Below are 25,356 nucleotides of genomic sequence, written 5' to 3'. Positions count from 1 at the left end.
CCAGCACTAGCTAAAACACGAGCCCTGCATATTGGCTTTCAGCTTGATAAATACTTTCTTATAAGGTCATAAATATCAGCGGAACCAAAGGTTAATGTAGTGTGCAACGCTGTAAAATTCAGCAGGCAACCTGCTAGATCATAATGATGCATTAGCACCTTTCAGTATGAAGTGGGATGGCTTACAAAGTCTGTTTATAAGTGGCCACTAACTCAACAAGTGCGTAATTGTGTCAGGTGGCCCCACTGCTCCTGCAAACATAATTTATTAAGTGCACACCTTGCCTTCCATTATATGCCAAGACTGAGAAACAGAGGCGGAAGGAGGTGGGGGAGGAGAGGAAAGAAGGAAGGAAAAGGATTCATGAATCTATGTATTTCATCCCTTTCGCAAGCTCGAGATCCTTAAAAGACCAACATAATTTATTGCAGAAAAAATAAAGCAAATAATCCCTCTCATATATTAGCAGTGAACTTACCACATGGCTGGCAGCATTAGAATCAGAATCAAGGCAGGCATGAAAATAGCTGTACCATTAGCAAGCATGTGCTTCTAGAAATTAGACTTTTAAATTATTTAGTTTGCGTTTTGAAGTTTGCGATTCAGATACCTCACGTGTTCCGTTTTTTTATGCAGGTGGAAACAGGTTTCATGGTTGTTTGCTATTGTTCTTGGGTTGGCTGGTAAGAAGTTGAAACAGTTACAGTGATTAATGAACAGGAAGGTTGTGTGTATTTTAAGGCAGAAGAGTAATCTGTCCTGGGAGGAGACAAAACAGGATGGATGGTATGAGCAGCCACGTGCCTGTTTGGTTTTGCTTCTTTAGTGACGGACCAAATCCCAGGCATCAGGGACAGACTTTATACTAAGCCCGTCTTAGCGTTGACTCAGGAGTGGCGCCTTGACTCCTTTGGAACTGTGTAAGAGAACTTACTCTGTACGATGGAAATGAGCGGGACTTTTCACCATGCAAAATATCCCAGAACAAACCAAATCGTTCTCTACCTTCTCCCCCTCCCAGCCACCCATCTCTTCCCCCCCTACACACACACACACACACACACACACACACACTTAGTTTTTTTCAAACAGCCTTTAAATCTGGTGCTGAACATTGGGAGTAGAGAGGTGAGTGAAGCACCGCCCACAGCCTCCAAAGCCTTAGCCCAGTCTCATGGCGTAGAGCAATGCCACGGTAGACACGTTCACCGGGGCAGCGAGCGGGGTGCTCACAGTGGGAGCTCATGGTAAGGCACCAGGGACTCCTCTCAAGCCACAGTTGCTGCTTCCGTTCATCCCTATTTCCCGTGTCTGATGCATCACAAGGAGAGCAGACTCATTGCTCCCGCATGTGACGCCACCACGTTCGTCTCGATGGTGAGTCATCAGCCCGGCAGCAGACTGGCAGAAAGCAGAGAGGCCATCCAGGCATGATGGCACTTTTGTGCCACACTGTTAACTAGAAACCCACTTAATTCTGCGTTAATGATGAATGAAGTATTTACTATTAACAACCCACTTTTATGGGTTCTGGAAGTATGTCGGATGAGACCAAGAAGCTGCTGCCATCACAGAGCTTGCATTCCAGGAGGCTGAACAAATGCATCAAAGTACTTGCTAGTTTTGCAGGTGACACAAGAGAAACACACAAGAGCCGTGCTGCATCATGTGGGGTGGGCAGGGAGAATGCTCTGAGCAGGTGATATTTAAGCTGATGACTAAGGATGACAAGGATCCAGTTATGGCAAACAGCGGAAGGAAGAGGTGCCAGGGAGGGGAGCCCACGTATGCACAGGCCTTGAGGTGGGAAAGCCCCTGATGGTTCTGGGAGAATGAAAGCAGAGAGCTGAGGCTGTAAGATGTTCTAGAAATGAAATTGTAAAGGTAGGTCCTTGCTAGCCAAGCCAGGAGTTCAGATTTAATTCCAAGAGTAAGAGGAAACTCCATGAGAGTTCTGAAGCAATCAGGGTACCGCTTTCTTGGGTGGACCCCTCCAGAGTTTGTGTTTTCTTTCTTCCTTTCTCTCTCTCTTTCTTTCTTTCTTTCCTGCTTTCTTTCTTTCTTTCTCTCTCCCTCTTTCTTCTTTCCTTCCTTCCTTCCTTTCTTTTTTTCTCTTTCTTTTCTTTCTTTCTTTTTCTTCCTTCCTTCCTTCTTCTTTCCTTTCTTTTTGGTTGTTCTAGAGACTACCCTTAAGTGTCAGGGTAAACAAGTGATTTCTGGGACTCCCCCATCCATGAAGGTTAATTTGGCGACACAAATATCTGCTCCCAGGCTAGGGAGATGGCTCTCGTGATGCCCAGAGGGTGGGCTTTATGATCTGAGAGCACTTGGAATGTTTGCAGCGGCAAAGCCACGTCGTCCCATCGAATGTCTCTTTCATTTTTAATGAGGAGCCTGGAGGCACTGTATAAATAAAACGGCCGAATTATTAAATTATCACTCTACAGGGCATCTTATATTAGTCCTAATTAAATGATGCTTTTCATATTAACAAACAGTGCTCAAAAAAGGATTCCAATTTTTAATCCTGACCTAACAGAAGTAGGAAGCCCTAGAAATTCCTAGAACATGCACAATGCCCCCGGACTCACTGGAGGGCACAGATGGTGAGTTTTCAGATGTCATTCTGCATTTGAACATTCCCGGTAACCACAGTGACTGTCCCCTTCACCCAGACGCAGACATCCACATTCATCCACACAAAAAATACTTCCAGGATTTCCGCCCCCTTAACCCTTGTGGGGTAACAGGGGCTGGACTTACATTCCCACCTCAACCAACTGAAAAAAGTGCTCCACAGATAAGGAGCAATGAATTTAGGTTTTGGACCACAAGGAGCACCAAGAGAAGGGAGAAAAATGAGATGAGCCCAATAGTGGCCCCAGACCACTACATGCAGAGGGTTTCCAAGTCCTAAGGCAAGTAGGGGGAACCCACAGAAGGACTATTTAGGGTACCAGATACTAGATTCTGGGGACACAGTGGCGACTGACACCAGCAAGACCTCCAACCTGCTGAGCTTACATCATCATATGGGGGGGAGACAGTCGATAAGTAACTACATACATGGGGTAATTTCAGCTAGGTCAATGGGGTGTTTGAAGACACTGGCAAGAGCCAGTTGTGAGCACTGCTTTCCCATCACTGTTTTCTGTGACATCATGTCTATAGCTTGAAATCAGCCACGGTGAGAGTATTTGCACCACCAAGTTGGCAAGGCTTGTGTATTATTGTTGCTTTGGAGAGTTTCCTTACCAACTTACTCTTCAGACAATGTGGTCAGGGAAGGCTTTGTAAGGGAGAACCGTTTCTGTTGAGACATGAGGATGAAGAGCCATTCATTCATGGGCAAACCCTTGAGGGAATGTTTCAGCGGAGGAAATAGCATGTGCAAAGGCCCTGTGCTTCCATATTCCATTCTTCCACCCTCTCTGATGTTCGGGTCAGAAGTGTCTCCCTTCCCTACAATCCCTTGATGAGATTTCATCCACTTCTGTATATTAACCATATAATCTTCCCTCCCCTTTTCACTCCCATGTCAGCACAGTAGAGAATATCTTTATGGCGTTATTATGGCTTGATCCTTATGCTCTATTTTCAGATCTTCTCCACTCTGAGTCTGTACCTTTTTTTTTTTTTTTTCCATAGTGGAATTTTACTACTTATTCCCAAGAATGATTCTTTAGTCCCTTGTCTGTGAGAACGTGATACTCTTTTACAGTTAGAGAAGATTTAAAAACAAAAACCAAAACAAGAATATTTCTTTAACATCTACAGGTGTAGATTTAAGCATTGAAAGGGAGAAGATTTCAGAATACAGTTTTCAGAAGCATTTTCTGAAGCCCCAGGGTGTCTTCAGAGAAGGTGCAGGGCTGGGATTCAGGGCATGGCCTTGGCAAGACCAATGGCCTGAGTAACCAGCAGGTCATTGTTAATTGATAACGACGCTTTTTTATGGCAAAATCTGAACTAAACCTCAACTCGATTCTTAATATGCACCGCAGAAGCAGAGAGGAGAAATCCATAGTTCATGACCCATAAGATTTATGTCTCGAGCATTTCCAAGGCCCCATCTCTTTGTTTTCTTTTGTGTTCATGTGACCTGTTCACCGCTCTCAAATATCCTCTGACATATGCCCTCTGTCCTCTCACTAAGCAAATGAGATATTTCAGTACAAGCAAGACCCTCCCCTCTTTCCTTCCTTCCTTGCTTGCTTCCTTCCTTTTTTGTGTCTGAATTTTCCAATGTCGACAATTTTGTAAATAACAGCTTTTGAATAACAACTAAATATGAAAGTTAGATTTACAGGCCCCCAGGCGATGCTGAACCCTGTTGGGAAGGAAGAAAAGGGTGGCAGGAGTCACTAATCCAGCGAAGATCTCCAAGTGGCCAGGACCTCGGGGTTAGGATGCATAGCTCATTTGGGAAGGTGCTGTTGGGAGTCTGCCTGGATGCAGCTGTGTCCTAAGCCCCAGCTGCAAGGACATTCTTACCGCAGAATGGAGGGAGCTTCCTCCGTCCACATGTTGGGACAACCACAACCCAGCTTTGGTGGACCCCTGAGCAAGGAGGCTGGTTCTAGAGGACAAGAAGAGACAAGGTTTCTCATAGATGGTGACCTCCATACTCAGTGGCAGTCCAGACCATCCACCTGGGGGCTCTTCTGGAAAAGTCCGCTTCTGCTCAGAAGTCATCACTGTATGCCAGGCTCTGCACCAGGCACTGGGGACAAAGAATAAAAGACCCAGACCCTATCCTTTCAGAGGTCACAGTTTAGTGATGGGCAAAGTGACAGATAGTTTCAATTCAACATAATATTTTGTAGGATAAGGCTAGAGAAGCAAAGCCACCAGCAAAGTGACCACACAGCATCATCATACCAGGAACATCTAATCACCAACGGTTATCTTCCAGGCACTGTACTAAATGCTTTCTATGCATGATTTTCTTCCCTCGCAGCAAGCCTGGGTCTTATGTACTCCTCTGTAAAAGTCAATTTCACTGATTAGCGGCCTGAGCACAGAGAGGTTAGCTAATACACTCATGGTTGTACAGCAGGGATACAGAAAAAATCTGAACTAAGAAATTCAAGTTCTTGAGCTCAGCTTCTGAATTATGAGCTATTGAGACATGTAGCCTGCAGAACACGTTTAGCCTGTCTGTGTCTCATCAGAAATAGAAGGGCGCTCACAGCATACCAGCTCTGGAGGTAAGCAGCTGATTTTGGATGTCAGTGAATTCGGACGAGGGATTCAGGCACCTTTAGGCCCCACCCTTTTTAAGCCAAGCACGTAACATACACCTTAACGAGCCCCGATTTGGGACAGTTTTTATGGTTGCACAGTGCTTTTATTTTGTTTCATTTTCTTATGCAAAGCCAGAGGCCTGACATCAAACTGGTAATTTTGGCCACATTATCACCGTGTTCTAACCAGGCAAGCTTATTAGTTCAGACAATTAAGAAAATACAAGTGGAAAATACTTTGGCTATTAGGGAGAAAGGAGTAACATAAATCCAAGATGTTGGGACAATTAGCATTTCCAGCAATAAAAATCAAGTGGAACACTAAGGAAATGAATATTATGCTTATTATTTAGCACTAACATAGCATTTTGTATTTATAAAATGCCTGATAATTGTTTTTGGCCATTTCTTTTGGTAAAACTCTGATAAAGGACATTTGCTATTCTCGGGGGTGGCGTAAGGGGGGTTTAAGTGAGAGCCCATTAAATTACAATTCAAGTAATCTTCCCATCCTCTTCTTCTCAACTCAGATTTAAGTAGAGAAAGAAAACACCTAGAAATCCTGCTAAAATGTAAGTCATTTTATCTCCCTCCTTTGTTAAAAGCCCTCTAGTGGCTCACCCATTTCTCTCAGAGTAGAAGCCAAAATCCTCCCATAAATGCAACTTGATATCCAAGATTGGATTCTGCACCAGAAAAAGGACATTAGTGGAAAAAACTGGGAAAATTTGAATAAACTCTGTAGTTAATAATACGTGAATGTTAACTCCTTAGTTTGGATGAATACGCAGGGTTAGGTAAGATGTTAACTTTAGAGAAAGCTGGATGAGCTGGATTGCTCTCTTTGCAACATCTCTGTAAATCTAAATATATTTCAAAAGTTATAAAGCTATTTTTTTAAAGCCAAAGTTCCTGCAGTAGCCTGGAAGGCCTTATTACATGACACTTCGTTATACATCTGACATCATCTCCTATCTGCTTCCCTGTGATCACGCTGCACTGGACTCACTCTTCCTCATGTTTCTACCTCAGGACCTTTGCACAGTCTGTCCCTGTGTCTGGACTACTCTTGCCTGACCTGTCCTCGTGGCTCAACAGTCTTTGTCAAATTTTGACTCAAATGTCACCTTCTCCAAAACCATTGACTAAAAATTTCAAACTCTCCCTAGCACCCCAATCCTCATGTTCAATGCTTTGTTTCATAGAGCTTACATTTCAGCATACTCTGCCATGTTCTATTTACTGTAGTACTGCTTATCACTTTCTCCCCCACTGGAAGATAAGTTCCTTGAGGAGGAATTTTTGTCTGTTTTCTCCATTATCCGTTTCTAGCATCAAGAATTGTACCTAGCCCTTACACTTAGTGAATATTTGTTGAACCTAGCTATGAAATTCTGAACTAAAAGAAAAAATGTAACACTTGCTTATTGCTTTGCTTACGAGGGCACCATGCTAAGCACTTAAATATGTACTTCAATAGAATTTTCATGACATCCTACAAGTTAAGTATTATTGCTACTGTTTATGAAGCTCAGGTTTTTCCCAGGGTCACGAAGCTCTTCATCCAGATATCAGAGCCAGGATTCAAACCTGTCTCTCGATGCTGCTTCTGGTCCTGTTTCTCTGACCCTATCCTGTCTGTCAAAATGTCAGTTTCCCTCCTTTCATTAAAACCATGGTACTTAAAGATCAGAAATAGCCTAACTCATGGAGTCAGTTGTTCCTATAATTCAGCCTTCTTTCTCAGGTGTAATATCACCCAGGATAAATATATGGAACATATTATTTCCCTCAAAGGTCACAGATAACTCTGGAATATTGTGAGCTTTTCATAAGTAATCTAATATGGAACTTTGACCTTCACTTTCTCCTTCATGAGCCTGATTTTGCTTTCAACTTCAACAATCTCTTGTGGATACAAAGTTTCATTCCTAAGAAGGAAAGGACACTGGTTTACAAGCTCCAGGCCTTAGCTCTGGGACCTCTTCTCATATGTACTTAGCTCTATGGGCCTCCTCTTGAGCTTTGTTTTCCTCATCTGTAAAATGGCATATTTGCAGCACCAGCTTCATAGAAGTGTCATGAGGATAAGTGATAGGATCAACGTGAAGTAGTCTGTACCTTCAATATATTTTATGTATCTGCTTTTTCTATTACTGTTTACATGTAGTTGTTGAGATGAAGAAGTTGAAATGGATATCAAGGTTTATTTGGTTTTTTCTTCCTAGAACCTTCTTAGCTTCAGATTACTAAGTTAGCGTAATACCCATCAACTGCTTCCATGAGTTCAAGGGATTTCTCCCAAATCTCTCTGTTACCAACACCTAAAAATCATCATCATTATCATCACCACCATCATCACCATAACCACCATCATCATCACCACCACCATCACCATCACCACCATCATCATCACCACCACCATCACCATCACCACCATGGTCATCATCAAACACATGTTATTTACTAAACAATTACTGGGAGTCAGGCTCAAGGCTACATTCTAATAATATTATACTTCACTCTTGTTTACCATGAACCTGCAAAGCGAGGGTTGAAAACTCATTTTATAGATGTGGGAACTGATGTTTCAGGGAGGTTAACTAATTTTCCCAGCATCACACAGAAGTCCTGAGACTAGGTCTGGAACCTAGGTATCCTTTAGTTTATAATCTAGCCCTTTGTCCACACCTGGCCCTACCTTCTTGCCAAGAAGAGTTTTAGAGCCACTGGCAAAATGACCAGAAGACAACATCTCTTGTGGGGAGGTGGCTTTTCTCAAGCTTTGTCAGCATTTCCTTAAACTGTGGCCCAGACCCTACTTTTATTCAAATAGCCTGGTACGGGCTTGTTACAAATGAATATTGCTGGCTCTAGCCAGTGATGTGCTGGTAGGTGTTTAACAACCTGCTTGGGGTTGAGGAGGTAGGACAGGAGGTGTTCAGGAGCCTGAGGTGAAGCATTTGCCGATTTCCATGGTGGAAATACTCCCACCCTGGTCCTGTTCAAGCTACCACTGCCTCGTCACTGAGCACAGAGTTGGCAAAAGACATACAGGAGAACGCTGTTTTATGGTATCTCGGCCATTCAGGTACAAAAGCCAGAAAAACCATATAGATAATAGTAAAATGTACCAAAAGAATTAGGAAGCAATGCGCTTTGAGTATTTATTACGTATTTTACTTAATTGTGGGTTTATGTTATTTAATTTTTATTAAAGGTCATATTTAACAATAGGCTCAAAAAATACCTGAGAAATAAACATCCCAGACACCTCCCTGTCTCTACTCCAAGCTGATGAAGAGGGCACTGAAAAGGCTAGAACCTTGGCATCTGCATTTCTTTTTTTATTTTTTTTTTTAATGTTTATTTTTGAGAGACAAAGAACAAGCAGGGGAGGGGCAGACAGAGAGGGAGACACAGAATCCGAAGCGGGCTCCAGGCTGAGCTGTCAGCACAGAGCCCTGACACAGGGCTTGAACCCGCGAACCCTGAGAGCATGACCTGAGCTGAAGTCAGAGGCTTAACCAGACTGAGCCACCCAGGCACCCCTAGAATCTGCATTTCTAAAGAGCTCCCCGCATGATCCTGGTGCACACTCAAATTACTGAGCCAGCGCCTTTAGCCTTTTCTTAGAGCACATTTGAAGTAAGTGTATGAAAGTAACATATAATATGATAAGCATCTAAAAAATGTAGATGGGATTCATATTCCAGGCAAATGCTCATGGGCAGCTATGCTAAATGAACTCCACTGTTACTCATCTTAAAAGGTTTCTTGAAAAATTGAATAAAAATATTCCAAAGTTTTATTTTATTTTACCTTCAATGAAGCATGGTTGCTCCATGTTGAAGAATAAGGCAGTAATCCTATTTCCCTGGCAGCCAGCACAGGAGGACGGTTCAGAGGCCCTTCCTGAAAGGCTTACGCAAAGATAACAAAATGTCAGGAAAAGCTGCAGGGCAGGGCTGAATGGAAAAGGAGGCTTGTAATCTCAAATTCAATATAAAAGATCGAAAGCATCAAATAATCAGTCAGCAGTGAGCCTCCCCATCAGAATGTTCCATCTGCCTTGGAATTCAACTTTGTGATTGTATTATGATGTATACATTATACATCTCTCTCTCTCTTTCCATATATATAACTTCCTAGAAAAAGCTAGGCACATCTGAGGTCCCATAAGGAAGTCTTGCTTGACTTTTAGAAGAGAAACTCATCTGAAACATCACCTCCCTTTACCCCACCCCCACCCCAACCACCTTAAAACCAGAAAAGTCTCTTTTCTAGACAGAAGTTTTAATCAGAGAGAAAGGCATGCCCCCCAAATCAAGAGCACTCCAGGAGCTATGTACAAACCCTGATACAGAAGAGAGAGCCAACCCAAGGCTTGCAATTTGCCCTCTAAACAGTGATTCTGCTTTTGGAAGGTGGACATGGAGGGAAGTTAAAGAATTTCCATGACTAATGTTTACTGAGTGCTCAGGAAATGCCTTAAGCCATTGGTAAGCACTTTGCCTGCTTTAGGGTTTTAATCCTCCCCCTGTCCCTTGGTTCTTTTCCAGTCACATTGAAGGTAGTCAATCAATAGCCTTTGAGTGAATGATTTCACAAATCCCCATTTTAAAGCCAGGAGAGGTAAGGTATCAAGGGGTAGAGTCACATGTCCAAGATCAACCACATTTGGTTTCTCCTCATTGCAGACACGTAAACTCGCACTGTTGCCTACCCAGGGTAAAATGGGGTGGCCATGAGGGTGTTAGAGCACATCAGGGTCACCCCTGAGGATTATTAAAACGATTCATCTTGGGTCTACAGTTCCAAGTGGTTACTTTGGGAGTGGGGACCGGAAGTCTGCATCTGCAGCAAGCTTCCCCGGGTGACTTAAAGGTGACCTGAAGGGTGTACCTGGAGATAGACTGAGGTAGCATCCACAGAGCTCTCTGCGCCTCCACCTGGACCCAAGCGTGTTTGCCTTTCAGACCACAAAGCCTGCGTCTTGCTAAGGTGACCAAGAACCCCTTACCAAGGTAGGGCCCCTCGCTCAACCCACGCTCCTGAATCTCGGAGTCTTGGCTTTGAGACCTGATGGGTACCTGCAAGACCACCGAAACCAGGGCCTTCATTTCCTTGGGTGCAGTAAATCTCCTCCAAGAAGTAGGACACAGTGAGAAATCGGTGGGAGTTGTCCTTGAATCCACATCTGCTGAAGTGTAGGGCCTCCACTAAGAGTCTTTCTGGTTGCCAGACTGGTGTCATCAGACATCAGATACTGTCACCTGCCATGTGAGCAAACCTTGCTTTTTAAGTAGCATAACCAAGAAAAATGGAAATGATGGACTCCAGATACTCAGCACTTCGAAGTGGCCAAAGCACTTTCTGGGGCAGAATCCCCCTGTTTCTCTGGGATCCGAAAGGGAGCTGCATTGTTGTTCCTCTCCCCCAGGTGAAGAAAGGGACACTCCGACAGGATGTCACCCACCGTCATGGCTACCATCCATATCTTACCACTTCAAGTCTGACCTCTCCTTATTGGAGCCTTGAATGACACAATTAGATGAGAAAGAGCCCAGGACTGGTTAGATACTTCTCTTTCTTCATTTTAAGAGTTGGACTTTTAGACCTGTGAGCCCCACTAATACACAATTGCCAAGATGAATAAGACTGTCCAAGAAGTTTTCCATGTTCCCCTCTTGTTGAATTATGTTTCCAAAGGTCCTTCAGTAACAGAACTCACCCATTGTGTTTCAATTGTGTCATGCCTAATTTTTGTCCCCTGCCATACCAGGAGATCCCACAGGCTCTGGGTATGTCTTCTTCATGCTTTATGCCTCACTTCTAACAAATGTCCTTTATACAGGCGGGAGCTCTTTAAATGCCAGCCAAATAGAACAGTGTAGACCAGAGTACTGACCATCAAACAGTGTAGACCAGAGTGCTGACCATCATCCATCATGCCCAACTATGGCCCACTGCCTTTTTTTTTTTTTCTTTTTTTTTTTGGTAACTAAAATTTTATTGGAACATGACATGTTCATTTGTTTAGATACCGCCTCTGGCTGTTTTCCCATGCAACAGAGACAGTATGGCCCACAAAGTCACACTATTTTCCATATGGCATTTTTAAGAAAAAAAAAAAATGTGCTGTCTAGGTAAAGAGCAAACTGGAGAGGAGTTGAAGTCATTTCTATTTTCAGAGTATATTTCTTAGTATTTCCATCTCTTAGAATATATTTACACTCCTCGCCACCCACCAGTGCAGGAAAAATTAGCCCACTGATGAATAGAATCTGGAACTCAGAAGTAATCTGAATCATGTCAGTTTTCAGAAATTGTGTACTTTATGTGACAGGATTCTTTGACTGTCAAATGTAGGAGAATAGACATATCAACATTCCAAAGAATGATATGTATACATGTCTCTGGGTATACTGGAGAAACCCCAGTACACCCAGAGCAAACCCCTCACAGTGCTTGTCTCTTTGTTCAAAGCATTTATACAAAGAAAGAAGTAATTAGTAAGGAAAATCCTGGGATTTTAGCTGAGATCAGTTCCATCTTAAATTCATCACCGAGTTTCTGCAACCGTTCAGCAATTTTCTTAGGTCTGGAAAATTTGCATAATGTATAGATTTGCCATTTGGTTAAATTAAATCTTGCATAATACGTTGGGAGGGGACATCTTTGAGCTGGGTGGATTTGAGGATTCAGTGTAAGATATCAACATTTTTCCTTTTTAAATCGATATTTAAATTGGCCTTGATTTCTGAGTGGGATGGGTTTACGAAAACCAGGAGGCTATGGCTGGGGTGAGGGTAGAGCTTCGAGAGAGTCACTCCTGGGGAGGGAGAGCGGGCTGCCAGCACGAAGGGGAGTTCGCCAGCTCCTTCAGGTGGATGCTCACTGAGCTAGAGAAATAGAAGACTCGTCCTGATGATGCCATCAAAGCAGAAGGCAGTGCGGAGTTCTGGGGAGAACTTGACGTGTTCCTTAAATTAGTTGGGTGCAGTGATGTCATTAACATAGAGACTTGTGCCTGCTTCTTATCTGGGGATTTATTACCGTGGAGGCTCACTGGCATAGTCCCAAACAGCAGGATGGGAGAGAACTGTCATGGAGAATGTGTTAGGACACCTGCCATCTGCCCTGGCTCTTGGGAGAGCCTAGAGGTCAGAGGACAGGGAAGGAGTTTTCAGGATGCTCAGAAAACCAGTGCTGACAGAGGGACCCCCATCTGAAAGGAGAGTGGGCAGCTTGCCGGCCAACCTTGACGATACATTACCTTCTGCAGCAATGGAGGGCGAAGGATTGGCAATTCACCACCCCCAAGCAACCCAAGCATACCTACACCTCAGGCTCTCCCACACCCACAGAAGCCCCCAGTGGCCCACGAGCTCCAGCAGAATGAGAGAGAGAGCAGAAACGGGCATTTGCTACTGATCACCAAGAGGGATCTTGTTTCATTGGGTGCCCTCTGCCCCCTCAGTCTCTTCCCCCAAACCCCAACTCCAAAAGAGAAAGACCTAAGAGGAGAATGAGGAAGAAGATCCCAGAAGCAGCTCCCCCTAGCAGACAGAGCCAAGTGCTGGATAGTAGGGGCAAAGAAGCAGGAAATGTCCCCTGCCCGAGGCAGGTCCATCATGACACAGGTCTATGAGGACACGGGTCTGGAGTAATAGGAAGAGAATTTGAATCCTACTGACTTTGGAAGCTTTACAATGGATTGGCCTGAGGTATTTTTTAAGCGTATTCATTTATTTTGAGAGAGAGAGAGGGAGAAAGCATGAGCAGGGGAGGCGCAGAGAGAGAGGGGGAGAGAGAGAATCCCAAGCAGGAGAGAATCCGCAGTGCGGAGCCCAATGCAGGGCTTAATGTCATGAACCGTGAGATCACGACCTGAGCTGAAATCAAGAGTCAGACGCTTAACGGACTGAGCTCCCCAGGTGCCCCTGGTCTGAGTTTTTAATAACCACATGGCCAGAAAGCTGTTGCATCATCTTTAGATGTCATTAAGGGATTTGACTCGGGAAGTGTGGCGCCTGGGCTCTCAACCATTCTCCCACACCACCAACTATGTACTGACTGAGCATCTTGAAGCAGCTCTTAGCCCCTCTGAACAGCCATTCCTTTATCATAAAATGGGGACAAAAGATAGAATCTTCTTTTCTGAGTCATCAGGTGATGCAATGAAATACAATGTATGCAATGAGATTAGCAGGGTGCTAATCATGTGACCAATGTTTATTAAATGGCTATCAGATGTCAAGCACTATTCTAGATGTTAATCGTCATCACACTTAAGGGCCAGGAAGGGCACTTAGATATATTGACTCACCTGGGGCAATGCTAATAATATTTCTATTTTCTAGATCAAGGAAACAAGGCCCAGAGAGGTTAAGGAGCTTGTTCAAAGTCACACAGCTAGGAAGTGGTAAAGCTAGAATTCAAACCCAGATCACTCATTCCAGAGTCTACAAATGTTTATTGTTATTGTTATTAGTAGTGGTAGTTATTTTCAATTCCTTGTTTCTGGAACTAAAAACTGAAACTTTGAACATGGAGAAGGAAAGAAAGAGCTCTTTCTGGAGTCTTATGACTCCTGTCCACTGAGAAGTAGACACCAGCTCCCAAACGTGCACACATACATACACACATACATACACACACACACACATATATATATATATATATACACACATATATATGTATATATGTATATATATATATATATATATATATATATATATGTAGTAGGTGCTCAATAAATCTATTTTGAATGACTGGATGAGAAAACAGCTGGTTTCAAGCCCACTGAAACTCCTTTCTCTCCCCAGGACAAAACATGTCACATTCCCAGGTATTCGCAGGCTCTGCTTTAATGACACTACTGTAGACTGAATTGTGTCCCCTCCCCTTTATGCTGAAGCCTTAAGCCCCCACGTGATGGCATTTGGAGGTGTGGACTTTGGGAAGTAATTAGGGTTAGATGAAGTCATGAGGGCAGGGTCCTCCTGTGGGAATCTGTCCTTATAGGAAGAAGAAGAGAGAGACAGCATTCTCCCTCCACCAGGAGAGGACATAGGGAGGTTATAAGCCAGAAAGAGAGACCTCACCAGCAGCCAACTATGCTGACGCCTTGATCTTGGACTTCCCAACCTCCAGAACCGGGAGAAGTAAATGACCGTGTAAATGACTGTAGTTGAAGCCACCTGGTCCATGGGGTTTTGTTACAGCAGCTCGAGTGTAGTTATACAGACACCTATGCAGCCCATCGCCTTTACTGAGGTGTTAAACACTTGGCCTCTTGAATGCTCATCCTATACTTTCAAAGGGTGAAAAAAAAAAAAGAGCAAGAGAATTTGGAGTCAGCCCTTCTGTGTCCCGCAGGGCTTCTGCTTTCTGAAGAATTTCATCATTCCAGCAAAGCATTGAATTTATTCGGGTTGAGGGAAATGTGATGAGTTTCTTAAATCTGTGTCACCTGGCTGTGGAATCCGCCCTGCCAAGCTAGGAAGGAGGCATTAACTACATCCAAAGCTGTGTGATTAACTTATTTGTTTGCCTACAGAGCTAAAATGAAAAATCAGGAAGCTGAGTGAATCTGCACGAGCCCCGTTTTGAAGTAGGATTGTGAGAAAACCCGAGACGTGGGTTTTAATTCACATTCCCTGGGCTTACCATTATTATTATTTTTAATGGAAAATAACTTCGCACAATCTTGCTTCGTTTTAAATGGAGAATGTGCAATATTGTCTAACGCAGGGTATGAAGTTGATTTAGTATGCATGATTTTCTCCCCCTCCCCATCCAGGACTTCGGTTCTTTGTACACATTCAATATCGTTACATTTTTTGCTTAGAACATATATATTTTCCCCCTGAACTTTTCTCGATTGCTTTTTTATCAGGTTTACAAATCAAATCAAATAGGTATATTGCAGAGCTCTGTGATACCATTTTCTGAGCTTATAGTACAATGTATTGAATTATGCCACTCCAGCCTTTCTTTTGCTATTCTCTCCAGATTGAGAGAGAGGGACTGTGGACCCTGTAAATTCACTTGGTGCCCAGCATTACTGGCTAAATCAAGACCACTATTCAGGCTGTAAGAAGAGACAGAGCGAGTGTTCGTTACACAAATCAATTTGGTCCAAAGTACATCGCAGTGGGTACTCAACCATCGCTCACATAATATTGTCAACTTAATCAAATAATGCCTCGAAGACACTCACAAGCTTTTCTCTCTGAGAAATAACTTGATTGGTGGAGGAGGAAGAAGCAGCTGGCTATTCAAAAGGACACTTTTTATTTATCACTGTAAAGCACTTTGGGCATGGAGGGGAGGAAGCCCGCAGGATAGGGGAGATGCTGGATATTCATTAGGCTGTACGGGGGGGCGGGGGAAAGTTGTGCTCGTTAGCATCCTGGCTTGGGTGCTGGGTTTTGACACCCTCATGGCAGAATTGGGGATGCTCATGGAGACAAAAGAAGCTGGGCCCCAAGAGGTGTTCTGAATGACACAATAAATATTTGCTGGCACAGTAAAGGGCTTCAAAAATGATTCAGTGTAGTGTTTGTCTTTCGGATGTTCATGTTCTAGTAGCACAGACAGGTAAGTAATCTGATAATAAGAAACATACATGGTCGACAAGAGCTCACCAGAGGGGAGCACAGGACTCTAGGGGCTCGGAGGAGGCATCTGAAGCCGCCTGGTTTGGTTTGATTTTGGCCAACTGGTTGAGATAGAGCCCTGTTCGCAGAGCTCATCACTCTGGTTCGAGCCCAGACAGAGAGCTCAGGCAGTTAGACCTCCAGCGAATCTTCACTCCTCTATGCAAGTGCTTAGCAGTTGCCCTCTAGGGCTGGGCTGTCTTTAGACTTTCCATAGCACCTTCCTCTTGGCCTTGACAAGCCATTGGGGTCTGGAATATGGAGTCCAGCAAATGGACTTAGATATCTTAGGTTCCATCCTGGCTCTGCCATCTCCTAGCTGTGTAATTTTGGACAGGTAACTTAACCTCTCTGAGCTTCAGTTTTTCAAACTGTTACGGTGATCAGTGGGATAAGGTATGAAAAATGCCTAGCAAGATGCCAGGGTCACAGTAGGACCTCAGCACAGTTTTATATTTAGTGCCCATCCCATTACCTGACCCATTAGCTGATTCCACACTAGGCTCATAAGCAATCAGGCATTGGTAGTATTCAGCATCAGATGTCTCAACTCAGGGGAGAGTGGAATGCCCTCGCACAGCACTGGTCCTTATCCACAGATCTGTGGATATCTGTGCACCCTTCAGGGAGTCTGTGAACTCTGTATTCAGGGATTAGGATATTAATATTTCGAAGGGGGCATTATTCTGCCAGCTGGAGGTATCTGTTGAGCCATGGCTGGTATGACTGAGGAACTGAATTTTTAATTAGGCTCAACTGTAATTAAAATTTAGACACTGACAGTTGATTCCATTATTAAAAGCTTTTTAGGTGTGTTTTGAAAATCTTGGCTATTCAATTGCCAATTTTTCAAAGTCTAAATATAGATGAGGTATTTCTAACGAAAATGCAGTGTCCATATTGAGATGATGAGCTGTAGTACAAATTATTTGAACATCTCAGAGACTCAGAAAAACAAGAATGTAAAATATCATTTCCATTAATTACACGCTGAAATCATAGTTTTGGTAAATTGGATTAAGATAAATATATCCTTAAAGTTAATTCCACATATTTCTTTTTCCTGTTTAGAAACGTGGCTTCTAGAAACTTTAAGATTTTGTATGTGACTCCTATTTTGTTTTGTTGAATGGCTGCTCTAAAGTGTGTGATCACTGTCCCTGAACCGTATCTAGTCTTATGTGATGAGTGCATGAGTTTTTAATTTCCATCGTGCAGGGGAAGAAAATAATTTTCTTTGTATTCTTCTAGGTTCTTGGCTGAAGCACCCTGTGGTAAAAGAGACAAACAGGAATTTAATAACATGTCTACCTTCTGTAGACAGGGTACCTACCCAAGAAAACCAAGTAACTCCCTGGCATGGCCCAAGCCACCAGCTTAAACATCATCTCCAGCTGAAGACAAAAGATGTTGGGAGGCCAGGGGAGCCAGCGATGGGGAGGTTATTAGGAAAAGCACGGTAAATAAGGGTGAGGCGGTTATGCAGATTTAGGTCCTTGACTTATCCTTTGAAGAGAGTTTCTAGAGATTTAGTTACTTTCTCTTCCTGGTGCCTCCTGAGAGGAAGACACCCCTATAAATGGAGAATTTCCTCATAAATGTGAATGTCTCGTACAAAAGGGTATTTTCTACTGTTTTTGGAGCTTCTCCTGTGTCTGCTGTTTCTCAAAAATAATTGTCCCGAAATGACCCTTGTGCCAAAGAGGCGTATTTTGGGGTGGCAAAATATAATTTGGTACAGTTCTTGTTTTTTTTAGGGTTAATGCCCCTACTACAGGCACTCAGCACTGTGCTTCAAAGTCTCTGATTTCTCTCCGAGTTCTGATTTCTGCTGACAGCTTCACATCTTACTCATCCGCCCTTGTGATGGTCACCTATGTTGCCCCCACATAGGTGCTGGTGGAACCTTTTATCCTTACTTGAATCTGAGGAGACAGGCCCAGAAGGGTTTAAGGAGCTCGGCTCCTATGTGACAGTACTGGAGTTTAGCTCAGGGATGCCCAGCTACAAATGTCCTCGGCCTGCGTTACCACTGGGTACCTGGTCACCCCCGGGAGATAGCACACAGGTGAGCTCAGCAGTGCCTCATGGGCTCAGAGCTGAGCCCGCGGGGCGGGGCCAGAATCTGAAAGGCACATACAAAAACTATGCGTATTCTCTCCAACAGTCATCCCCGGATTGGTCGATATCAAAATCCAATTTCACCAGGATTAGCCTTGGGTTGCTCAGAGCTATTCATTGAATTAGGAACGATTATAGCAGAGGGAGCCCCGCGGTTCTTTATTAAGGTCTTTGCGGAAGCACTAAGTGATCTTCGGGAGATTAAAGTGCTGGTGGTGTTTTCTTAACATTTATAACCTGCGCCGATATCTGGGGAGTTTGTTTATTAGGAAAAATTCTGCGGCACACATCCTGACTCCTAATAGGGCTCTCGAACTGGGCCAGAGTAGAAGCTGGATTTTGCCACCCTAATGAGCTTATTTTCGAACCTCTGCCAACGGCTGCCTGGAAACACACCTCTTAGGGTTAATGGACTTTCCACTCGTGTGGGGTCCTGCAGCCTCCCCTGCGTGATGGGGCCTCTACATCTCAGGGTCGTCCGTATCCACACGCCCGAGAAAAGAACAAACCCCGATGGTTTTAACGCTGTTAATAATAGTAATGATACGCATTCCCTGTTTGTTCATGGGACTTAACTGTTTGCAAGACTTGGGTTACATTATCCCAGTCTGAAGCGTCCAGGACAGATGTGCATTTATGATTTTATGCATCCGCAACTAAGAGCGAGAGACGTGAAGTTAGCATTTGTGCCGCTCGCCGATACCAAAGCCAGACCTGTTCATTGACGCCACAGGCCCTTGCTGAGAACTTACCGTGTGCTCCAGATCAGCGGCTTCAGTCGGTACAGTTCCGCCCCCCACAGGGAGCACCTGAACCCCTGAAGATAGTTCCGGCTGTCCCACTGTCGTCTAGAGGATGGAGGCCAGGGATGCTGCTGAACGAACATCTTATGGTGCACAGGACAGCCCCAGGTCAAAGAGCTAAGCAGCCCCCACATCACCATTTCTGGTAGAGAAACTGCTCTAGGTGTAGGGCAGAACAGTGAATGGAAACTCCCCAGTCTCTGTTCTCGTGGACTTTGCGTTCTGGTGGAGAAGACAGGCACAGGAGAAAATAACAGAAGCACGTAACCTAAAAGGAAGAAGTGATACGTACTTTGGTAACAGGCAGGTGAAGATTTCTCAGACGGGTCATGTCTGGGCAGACAGCCGATGGGCAAGAGGGGGCAAGCCGGCCACATAGGCATCTGGGGAGAGAGTTTTCCAGGCAGAGGAATGACCGGTGTGAAGCCTAAGGAGGGAGCTTGCCGAGTGGGTGGGAGGAGGAACAAGGTGGCCAGTGAGCCAGGACTGGGGAGCCTCAAGAAGCAAGGGGGTCAGGGCCAGGCCATACTGAATATCACAGCCCAGGATGAGGGCCTGGGCTAGAGGGTTCAGAGAGGGCAAGTGCCCTGGCCGTTCTGCTTCTGCCTCGAACATCCTTTGTTTTCTCAAATTCCTCTCATCTCTGAGCGAGCAGATCAGCAGTAATTTGCTTGGTCTTTATGTTCTATCTTCTGATCTCCGAAACATGGTTATGAGGTATCTTTCCAGTTCAGCTGCGTCCCACTTAGAGCTAAAATGATACTTAGGAAAAAAAAAAAATCAGGGATAAATCAAGAGTTCTTCTTCGAGCAATTAATTCCAAGGAAGCCTTGCCAGGCACCAGCCTCAGGGGATGTAGCTCCCTAGCAGGGAGCCCTGACTTTGGGGAATACACGTTCTAGATGTGCAGTTCCCTGCGCAACCTTCTTAGAATTTCTACGTTATTTTATTTTTGTCGGTAGAAGTTTCGCTCTGGGCGTTCGCCGTAAGCTTCACCGACCTTCTCAGGGATGCCGTGACCGCTTTAGCCATCTGTGTGAGGTACAGCTCTAGGCTCAGGGAACTGGCAGGACTGTCCTTGTGTTTGGAGTATCGGCTGCCTCTCGGGAGGCTGGTGGAGCGCGTCTCAGTCCTGCTGAAGGGCGTCAGTACCTCCAGGGGTAGGGATGGAATGGCGGCCAGGGCGCCCAGGCTGGCAAAGGGAAGATTGCAGTCTCCTCTATTTAGGGAACTCATTAAAGTTCCCAGGGCGACAGATGGGAACCTGGGACAGCTCAGGCAGAGACATTCTCTATTCTTCTGGACCTGGTGTGGGGCCAACCCTTTGGAGAACCTCAGGCCACCTTAAGTGGTAGAAAATGAATCTCCTCCTTGACTACAGCTACCCATCCTACATGTACTTCCAGTTTGTTTTCTTGTTTAATAAAAGGTTGTAGTGGGTTGAGTGTGGCCTTCAAAAGATATGTCCATGTCCTGACCCTTGTAAACCCATGAACGTGGCCTTATTTGGACAAAGGGTCCTTGCAGATGTAATTAAGTTAAGGATCCCAAGCCAAGGTCTAGGGTGAGCCTTAAACCCAGTGCCTAATGTCCTTATAAAGAAGAAAAAGGCAGACAGAGATGTGAGTCTCAGACACACAGAGGGAAGAAGGCCGTATGAACACAGAGACAGACTGGGGAAAGGCAACTCCAAGCCAAGAGGCCACCAGAAGCTGGAAGAGGTAGAGATGGGCCTTCCCGCAGAGCCCCCCGAGGGAGTGTGGTCCTGAGAGCACCCTCACTGTAGATGTCTGACCCCTACAACTGTGAGGAAGTACATTGCTGTTGCTTTCAGCCACCACATTTGTGGTAATTTCCTAGGAGACTACAACGACCTCAAACTCAGGCTTGTCCTGAGTATGTTTTCCATGAAAGTTCCCAGGAGAAAGGAAGGGGAAGGCCCTCATCCTGACCTACTCACCATGAGAGTCGGTGAGGACCACTCTGGAAGGCCTCACCCCGACCGTGCCCCGGGTTCCGGAGTAGCTATTTTGCACAGCTCCGGTCTCGTTTGGTCCACTTGTGTTACGTCCCAACGTGTAAGCAGGCGTGCTTGAGCTCACAGATCTGTTTTTCTTTCTCGGCCTCTGGATCCTGACGTCATCCTCTTCCCTCTCCTCTCCATCCACCCACGATATCTGAAACACTGTTGGTTTGTTTTCCATTTTACGTGTTATCTTTAAAAATTACCTTTAATACACAGGTATCCCGACATAACAATTGATGAGCATTTGTATACATGCCCACACTACAAAATGATTAATTGAGCGTTGTATGTTTTTTATCAAAGGGAACAACGCAAAGATTTCTCCAAAGTCCTGTTTGACTAAAGATGATTAATTTTAATTTTCACATGAGCGGCATAATGCTATTAATCATTTAATATGTTTAATCATAATCTCTGTAATTCCTAATTAGGTTTATTAAGCTGAAACATCCAGCCGTTCTGTACAAATCCAAATCTAAGTTTCTTTCTTGGGATGAGAAGGAATTTGTTTTAATTTGCATTTGAACAGCAACTTCTTTCCAGAGGAAAGAATCTAGAGCTGCAGGTTCAGGGTCTCAGCAGCTGCTTGTGCTGACAGAGCTTCTTAGGTTAGAGTACTAAGACCCCCACCATGTGGTTCAAGGACATGTCGCTGGCTTTGTTGTGTAACCAAACCTCCTATTACCAGCAGAGAAAACATTCCTGCTCTGTTTGGGCCTCGCTGTTATAAGACTGCGTTTTGACTCCCTTGAAGGTGCCAAGCAGACCGTTTGCTCCTTCACTCGTTACTTTATTGATACACGTGTAATCCCTTCCTCTGTTCAGTCAGTGATTCAGCCAGCCATTCAACCTGCGTGTATCTTTTGTCGGCTATAGCTCAGCTCTGGCGTCTTGTGCTGATCACATCATGCCCCGCGATGATCATAGATGGCTCGTCACAGCTTTTATGATGAAATATATACTCTTGCTCTATGTATAGGGCCATTTGTAACCCAACCGCCACTACCCCCACAATGTATCGTTCTGTCCTTCCTTCACATGACCTGCACTGACCAGTGATCACACGCGGAAGCCCCCTGAATCCAGAACATGATTTCACCTTTGCGTCCTTCCATGTGCTTTGCACACTGCGGGTACAGCATCCGCCCCCTTCATCTGTTCTGTTAGATACCTCCCACTCAAAATATAACCCCCCAGAACTGGCAAGCCTCTTAAGGCATCCAGCCCTGCAGCATGTCCCTGATTCAAGTTTACGCAGCCCTCTGTGATTCCCTGTGATCCCAGCCTTGCAACTGTCTTTTTCTACCCTCTTTCTCTTCCTCTGAACTGGAAACTGAATGTGTTGGGAGGCCTGACTTACAGATCCAGTGTCTAGTAGTTGCTCAGTAAAAACATGTATAAGGAGCCATGAGAACCTTTCCTTTACCTGAGAGAGGGTTTTTCACTCCTCGTTTTGACATTAAAAAAAAAAAAAAATCACCATAACTCTAAAATATTCATTGCTTTCCATTTACTGACCGTATGCCATGTGACAAAAACTCTGCCAAGTTGGCATATGTGGTTGCAGTCAGTCCCTGCAGAGCCTTAGAAGGTGTGCATTATTATTATTACTCGTTTTCCAGGTTAGAGGATTATCACCATCCTCCTGCCTATTCACTCCAACAGCATAGACAGAATGACCAAGTGCATTGTTGTTGTTGACATGACATAGCGCTTCAAGGTTAAAGAAGTCATCCAGGGGGGCCTTAGATACCAAACCAGCTTGGAACAGTCTTCTGCCAGCCCCTGGGAAGGTCTTGCTTTCAGAATGCAATTCAGGGGGCGCCCGGGCGGCTCAGTGGATTAAGCATCCGACTCTTGATTTTGGCTCAGGTCACTATCTCACAGTCATGGCATCAGCCCTGAGTTGGGCTCCACTTTGGGAGTGGAGCCTGCTTGGGATTCTCTCTTCCTTCCCTTCTGCCCCTCCCCCCGCTAAAAATATAATAATAAAAGTTTTTTTATTTTTATTTATTTTTTTTCAACGTTTATTTATTTTTGGGACAGAGAGAGACAGACCATGAACGGGGGAGGGGCAGAGAGAGAGGGAGACACAGAATCGGAAACAGGCTCCAGGCTCCGAGCCATCAGCCCAGAGCCCGACGCGGGGCTCGAACTCACGGACCGCAAGATCGTGACTTGGCTGAAGTCGGACGCTTAACCGACTGCACCACCCAGGCGCCCCAATAAAAGTTTTTTTTAAAGCATCAGAATGCCATTCAGGATGTATCAGTAAGGAGAATGGAAATGAAGTCTGCCAATAAACACACGTACTGACGAGACAGTCACAAATTATGCCCATGTTATTTTGATATTATATATATATTGATATATATATAGATATATATTGATATATATATAGATATATATAATGATATATATAATGAATATATGTTATATATTTTATATATATTATATAATATATATTATATATATTTTGATAAACATATATCAAAATGTATATGTATGGCATATATAAAACACTTATGTATATAAAATAAACATACATATTTTTTAATATATATAAATACATATTTCACTTTGTGAAATTGTTTCCTTCTCTGTGTCTTTATTATTTTACACCTGGCTGATTGCATTGATAGTTTCGTCCCAGCTAATAGGCTTCTAAACTGTTCATAAGTAGGTGAGGCTGGTTCCTTGCTCATCAATTTGATGGGCTTCCATATAGGTTTTCCATCATGGTTTTGGAGAAGCAACTGACTGATGTGAATGGCATCCACTGCCACCCAGAGGCAAGAGATGCTAATTGCAGAGAAAGTTTCTAGAAGCATCTCTAGAACCAAGAGTACCCACACCCGTCATGGCTATCAGGATACCAAATGTTACCGTGACTTTTCTCCTGGTTCCTACCCATATCCAGGTGCCGATGTAATATCATGTTGTCCAGACTCATTTTGGCAAGAACGGGAAGCAGAGTAACGAGTTATGCTAATAATGTAACCTTATCTACACCAACATGGTCCACAGAATGTCTTGCTGTGCTGGAGATGCTTTAAACCTGCACCGTCTGACATGGAAACCCCTAGCCCCAGGTGGCTATCGAGTACTTGAAATGTGGCTAATGTCAAGGAAAAGCTGCATTTTACATTTTATTTAATCTTAATTCATTCAGATTTAACTAGCCACACGAGGTCAGCTGTAACAGACACGATAGAGTTGCACAATCAAAAAACAAGAAGTTAAAGCCTTAATAATAAATTAAGTCAATCAGATGCTTACTTAGACTGCAGAGCACCAAACAACCTTTCCAAATGTTTTATTACATTTGCTAATATTTTATCTTCACACTCTCAACAATTAGGTAGGCGATGTTTTAAGATTTTGGACACCTTTGATTAAGGGATACACCCTCTCCTAGCTTCAGTGATGAGGTTTTCTCTGCCTAATTATTAAAACTCCCCCAATACCTCCACACCAACCACCCCATCCCCTTGCTTTATTTTTCTTCCTGGCGCTCTCCTACCAGCTGCATATTTCGTTGTTAATGAGCCCTTTGCCTTTCCTGCCCCCCACCCCCACCATAAGAATTGCGCTCCACGAGGGCAGGAAGTTTTGTCCGCTTTTCTTGCTACTGAGTCCCAGATCCACGTTAGGCTCTCAGGGGGTCTTCAGAAATGTTGAATGAATGAATGACCCAGCACTTCTTTCCTTGTCCTTGTTCCTTTGTTCCAGCATTTTCCTACCATTTAGGAGAAGCAAAAGCAGTTTGGAAACAGCACGTAGGTCCACTCAGAGCCTCTTTACTCTTGTCCTTTTAGCAGACAGATGACGCAGCACCGACGGATGGCCAGCCCCAGACACAACCTTCTGAAAACTCAGAAAACAAGTCCCAGCCCAAACGGCTGCATGTCTCCAACATCCCCTTCCGGTTCCGAGATCCGGACCTCCGACAAATGTTTGGCGTAAGTAGTGCGTTTCTCCTCTGCAGTGCCTGCTGTGGGGTCCCCAGAGCCCTCTCTTCATGTAAGTTCTGAAGGTGAGATGTGGACATCGGGGAAAAGAAAGGCATTTTAGATCCTAGTCTTTAGCTGTATTTTGGCCAGAATCTCTTCACGATTTCAGTATCCATTTCTTTGTATGTGTTCACCGTGTTCCCACTTGGCCAAATGGTGTTCTTCTAATTAGGAACGGGAAAGTCAGAAGGAAAATGAGCTCCCAGATAAAATAGCATTGAAAGAATCTCACTGATGCTCCCAAATCAAGTGGCCCGGAACCCTACATCACGGCTGAAATAAACATTTTGTGTCTTTTTGGTTCTTCTCTCTATTGTAGTTGACAAGTTATCACGACATTTTCCTGCATATACCTCACTCTTTCCCAGGCACTGTGCATTTGGATTTCAGATGCAGCTTTAGAGAATAATTAGTTCTGCCTAAAACTTCATTAAAAAGCAAAACCAAAAAAAAAAAAAAGCCGCTAAAGACATCTAAATC

The 25,356-nt window shown here is 44.2% G+C and overlaps 1 protein-coding gene across 28 annotated transcripts in view; it reads left to right on the top strand.

Annotated features, from left to right (window-relative positions):
• Positions 1-25,356, top strand: part of RBFOX1 (RNA binding fox-1 homolog 1) — a 2,066,775-nt gene that overhangs the window by 1,908,020 nt on the left and 133,399 nt on the right. For all 28 annotated transcript variants that reach the window (XM_045461768.1, XM_045461754.1, XM_045461744.1 and 25 more), the window contains one exon: positions 24,682-24,825. In XM_045461768.1, the coding sequence (XP_045317724.1) occupies positions 24,682-24,825 (144 nt within the window). The remainder of the gene's footprint in view (positions 1-24,681; positions 24,826-25,356) is intronic.

This window comes from Leopardus geoffroyi, chromosome E3, assembly GCF_018350155.1.
Source record: "Leopardus geoffroyi isolate Oge1 chromosome E3, O.geoffroyi_Oge1_pat1.0, whole genome shotgun sequence".
Classification (NCBI taxonomy): domain Eukaryota; kingdom Metazoa; phylum Chordata; class Mammalia; order Carnivora; family Felidae; genus Leopardus; species Leopardus geoffroyi.
The sequence above is the reverse complement of the archived record's forward strand: the minus strand, read 5'-3'. Positions and strand labels throughout refer to the sequence as shown.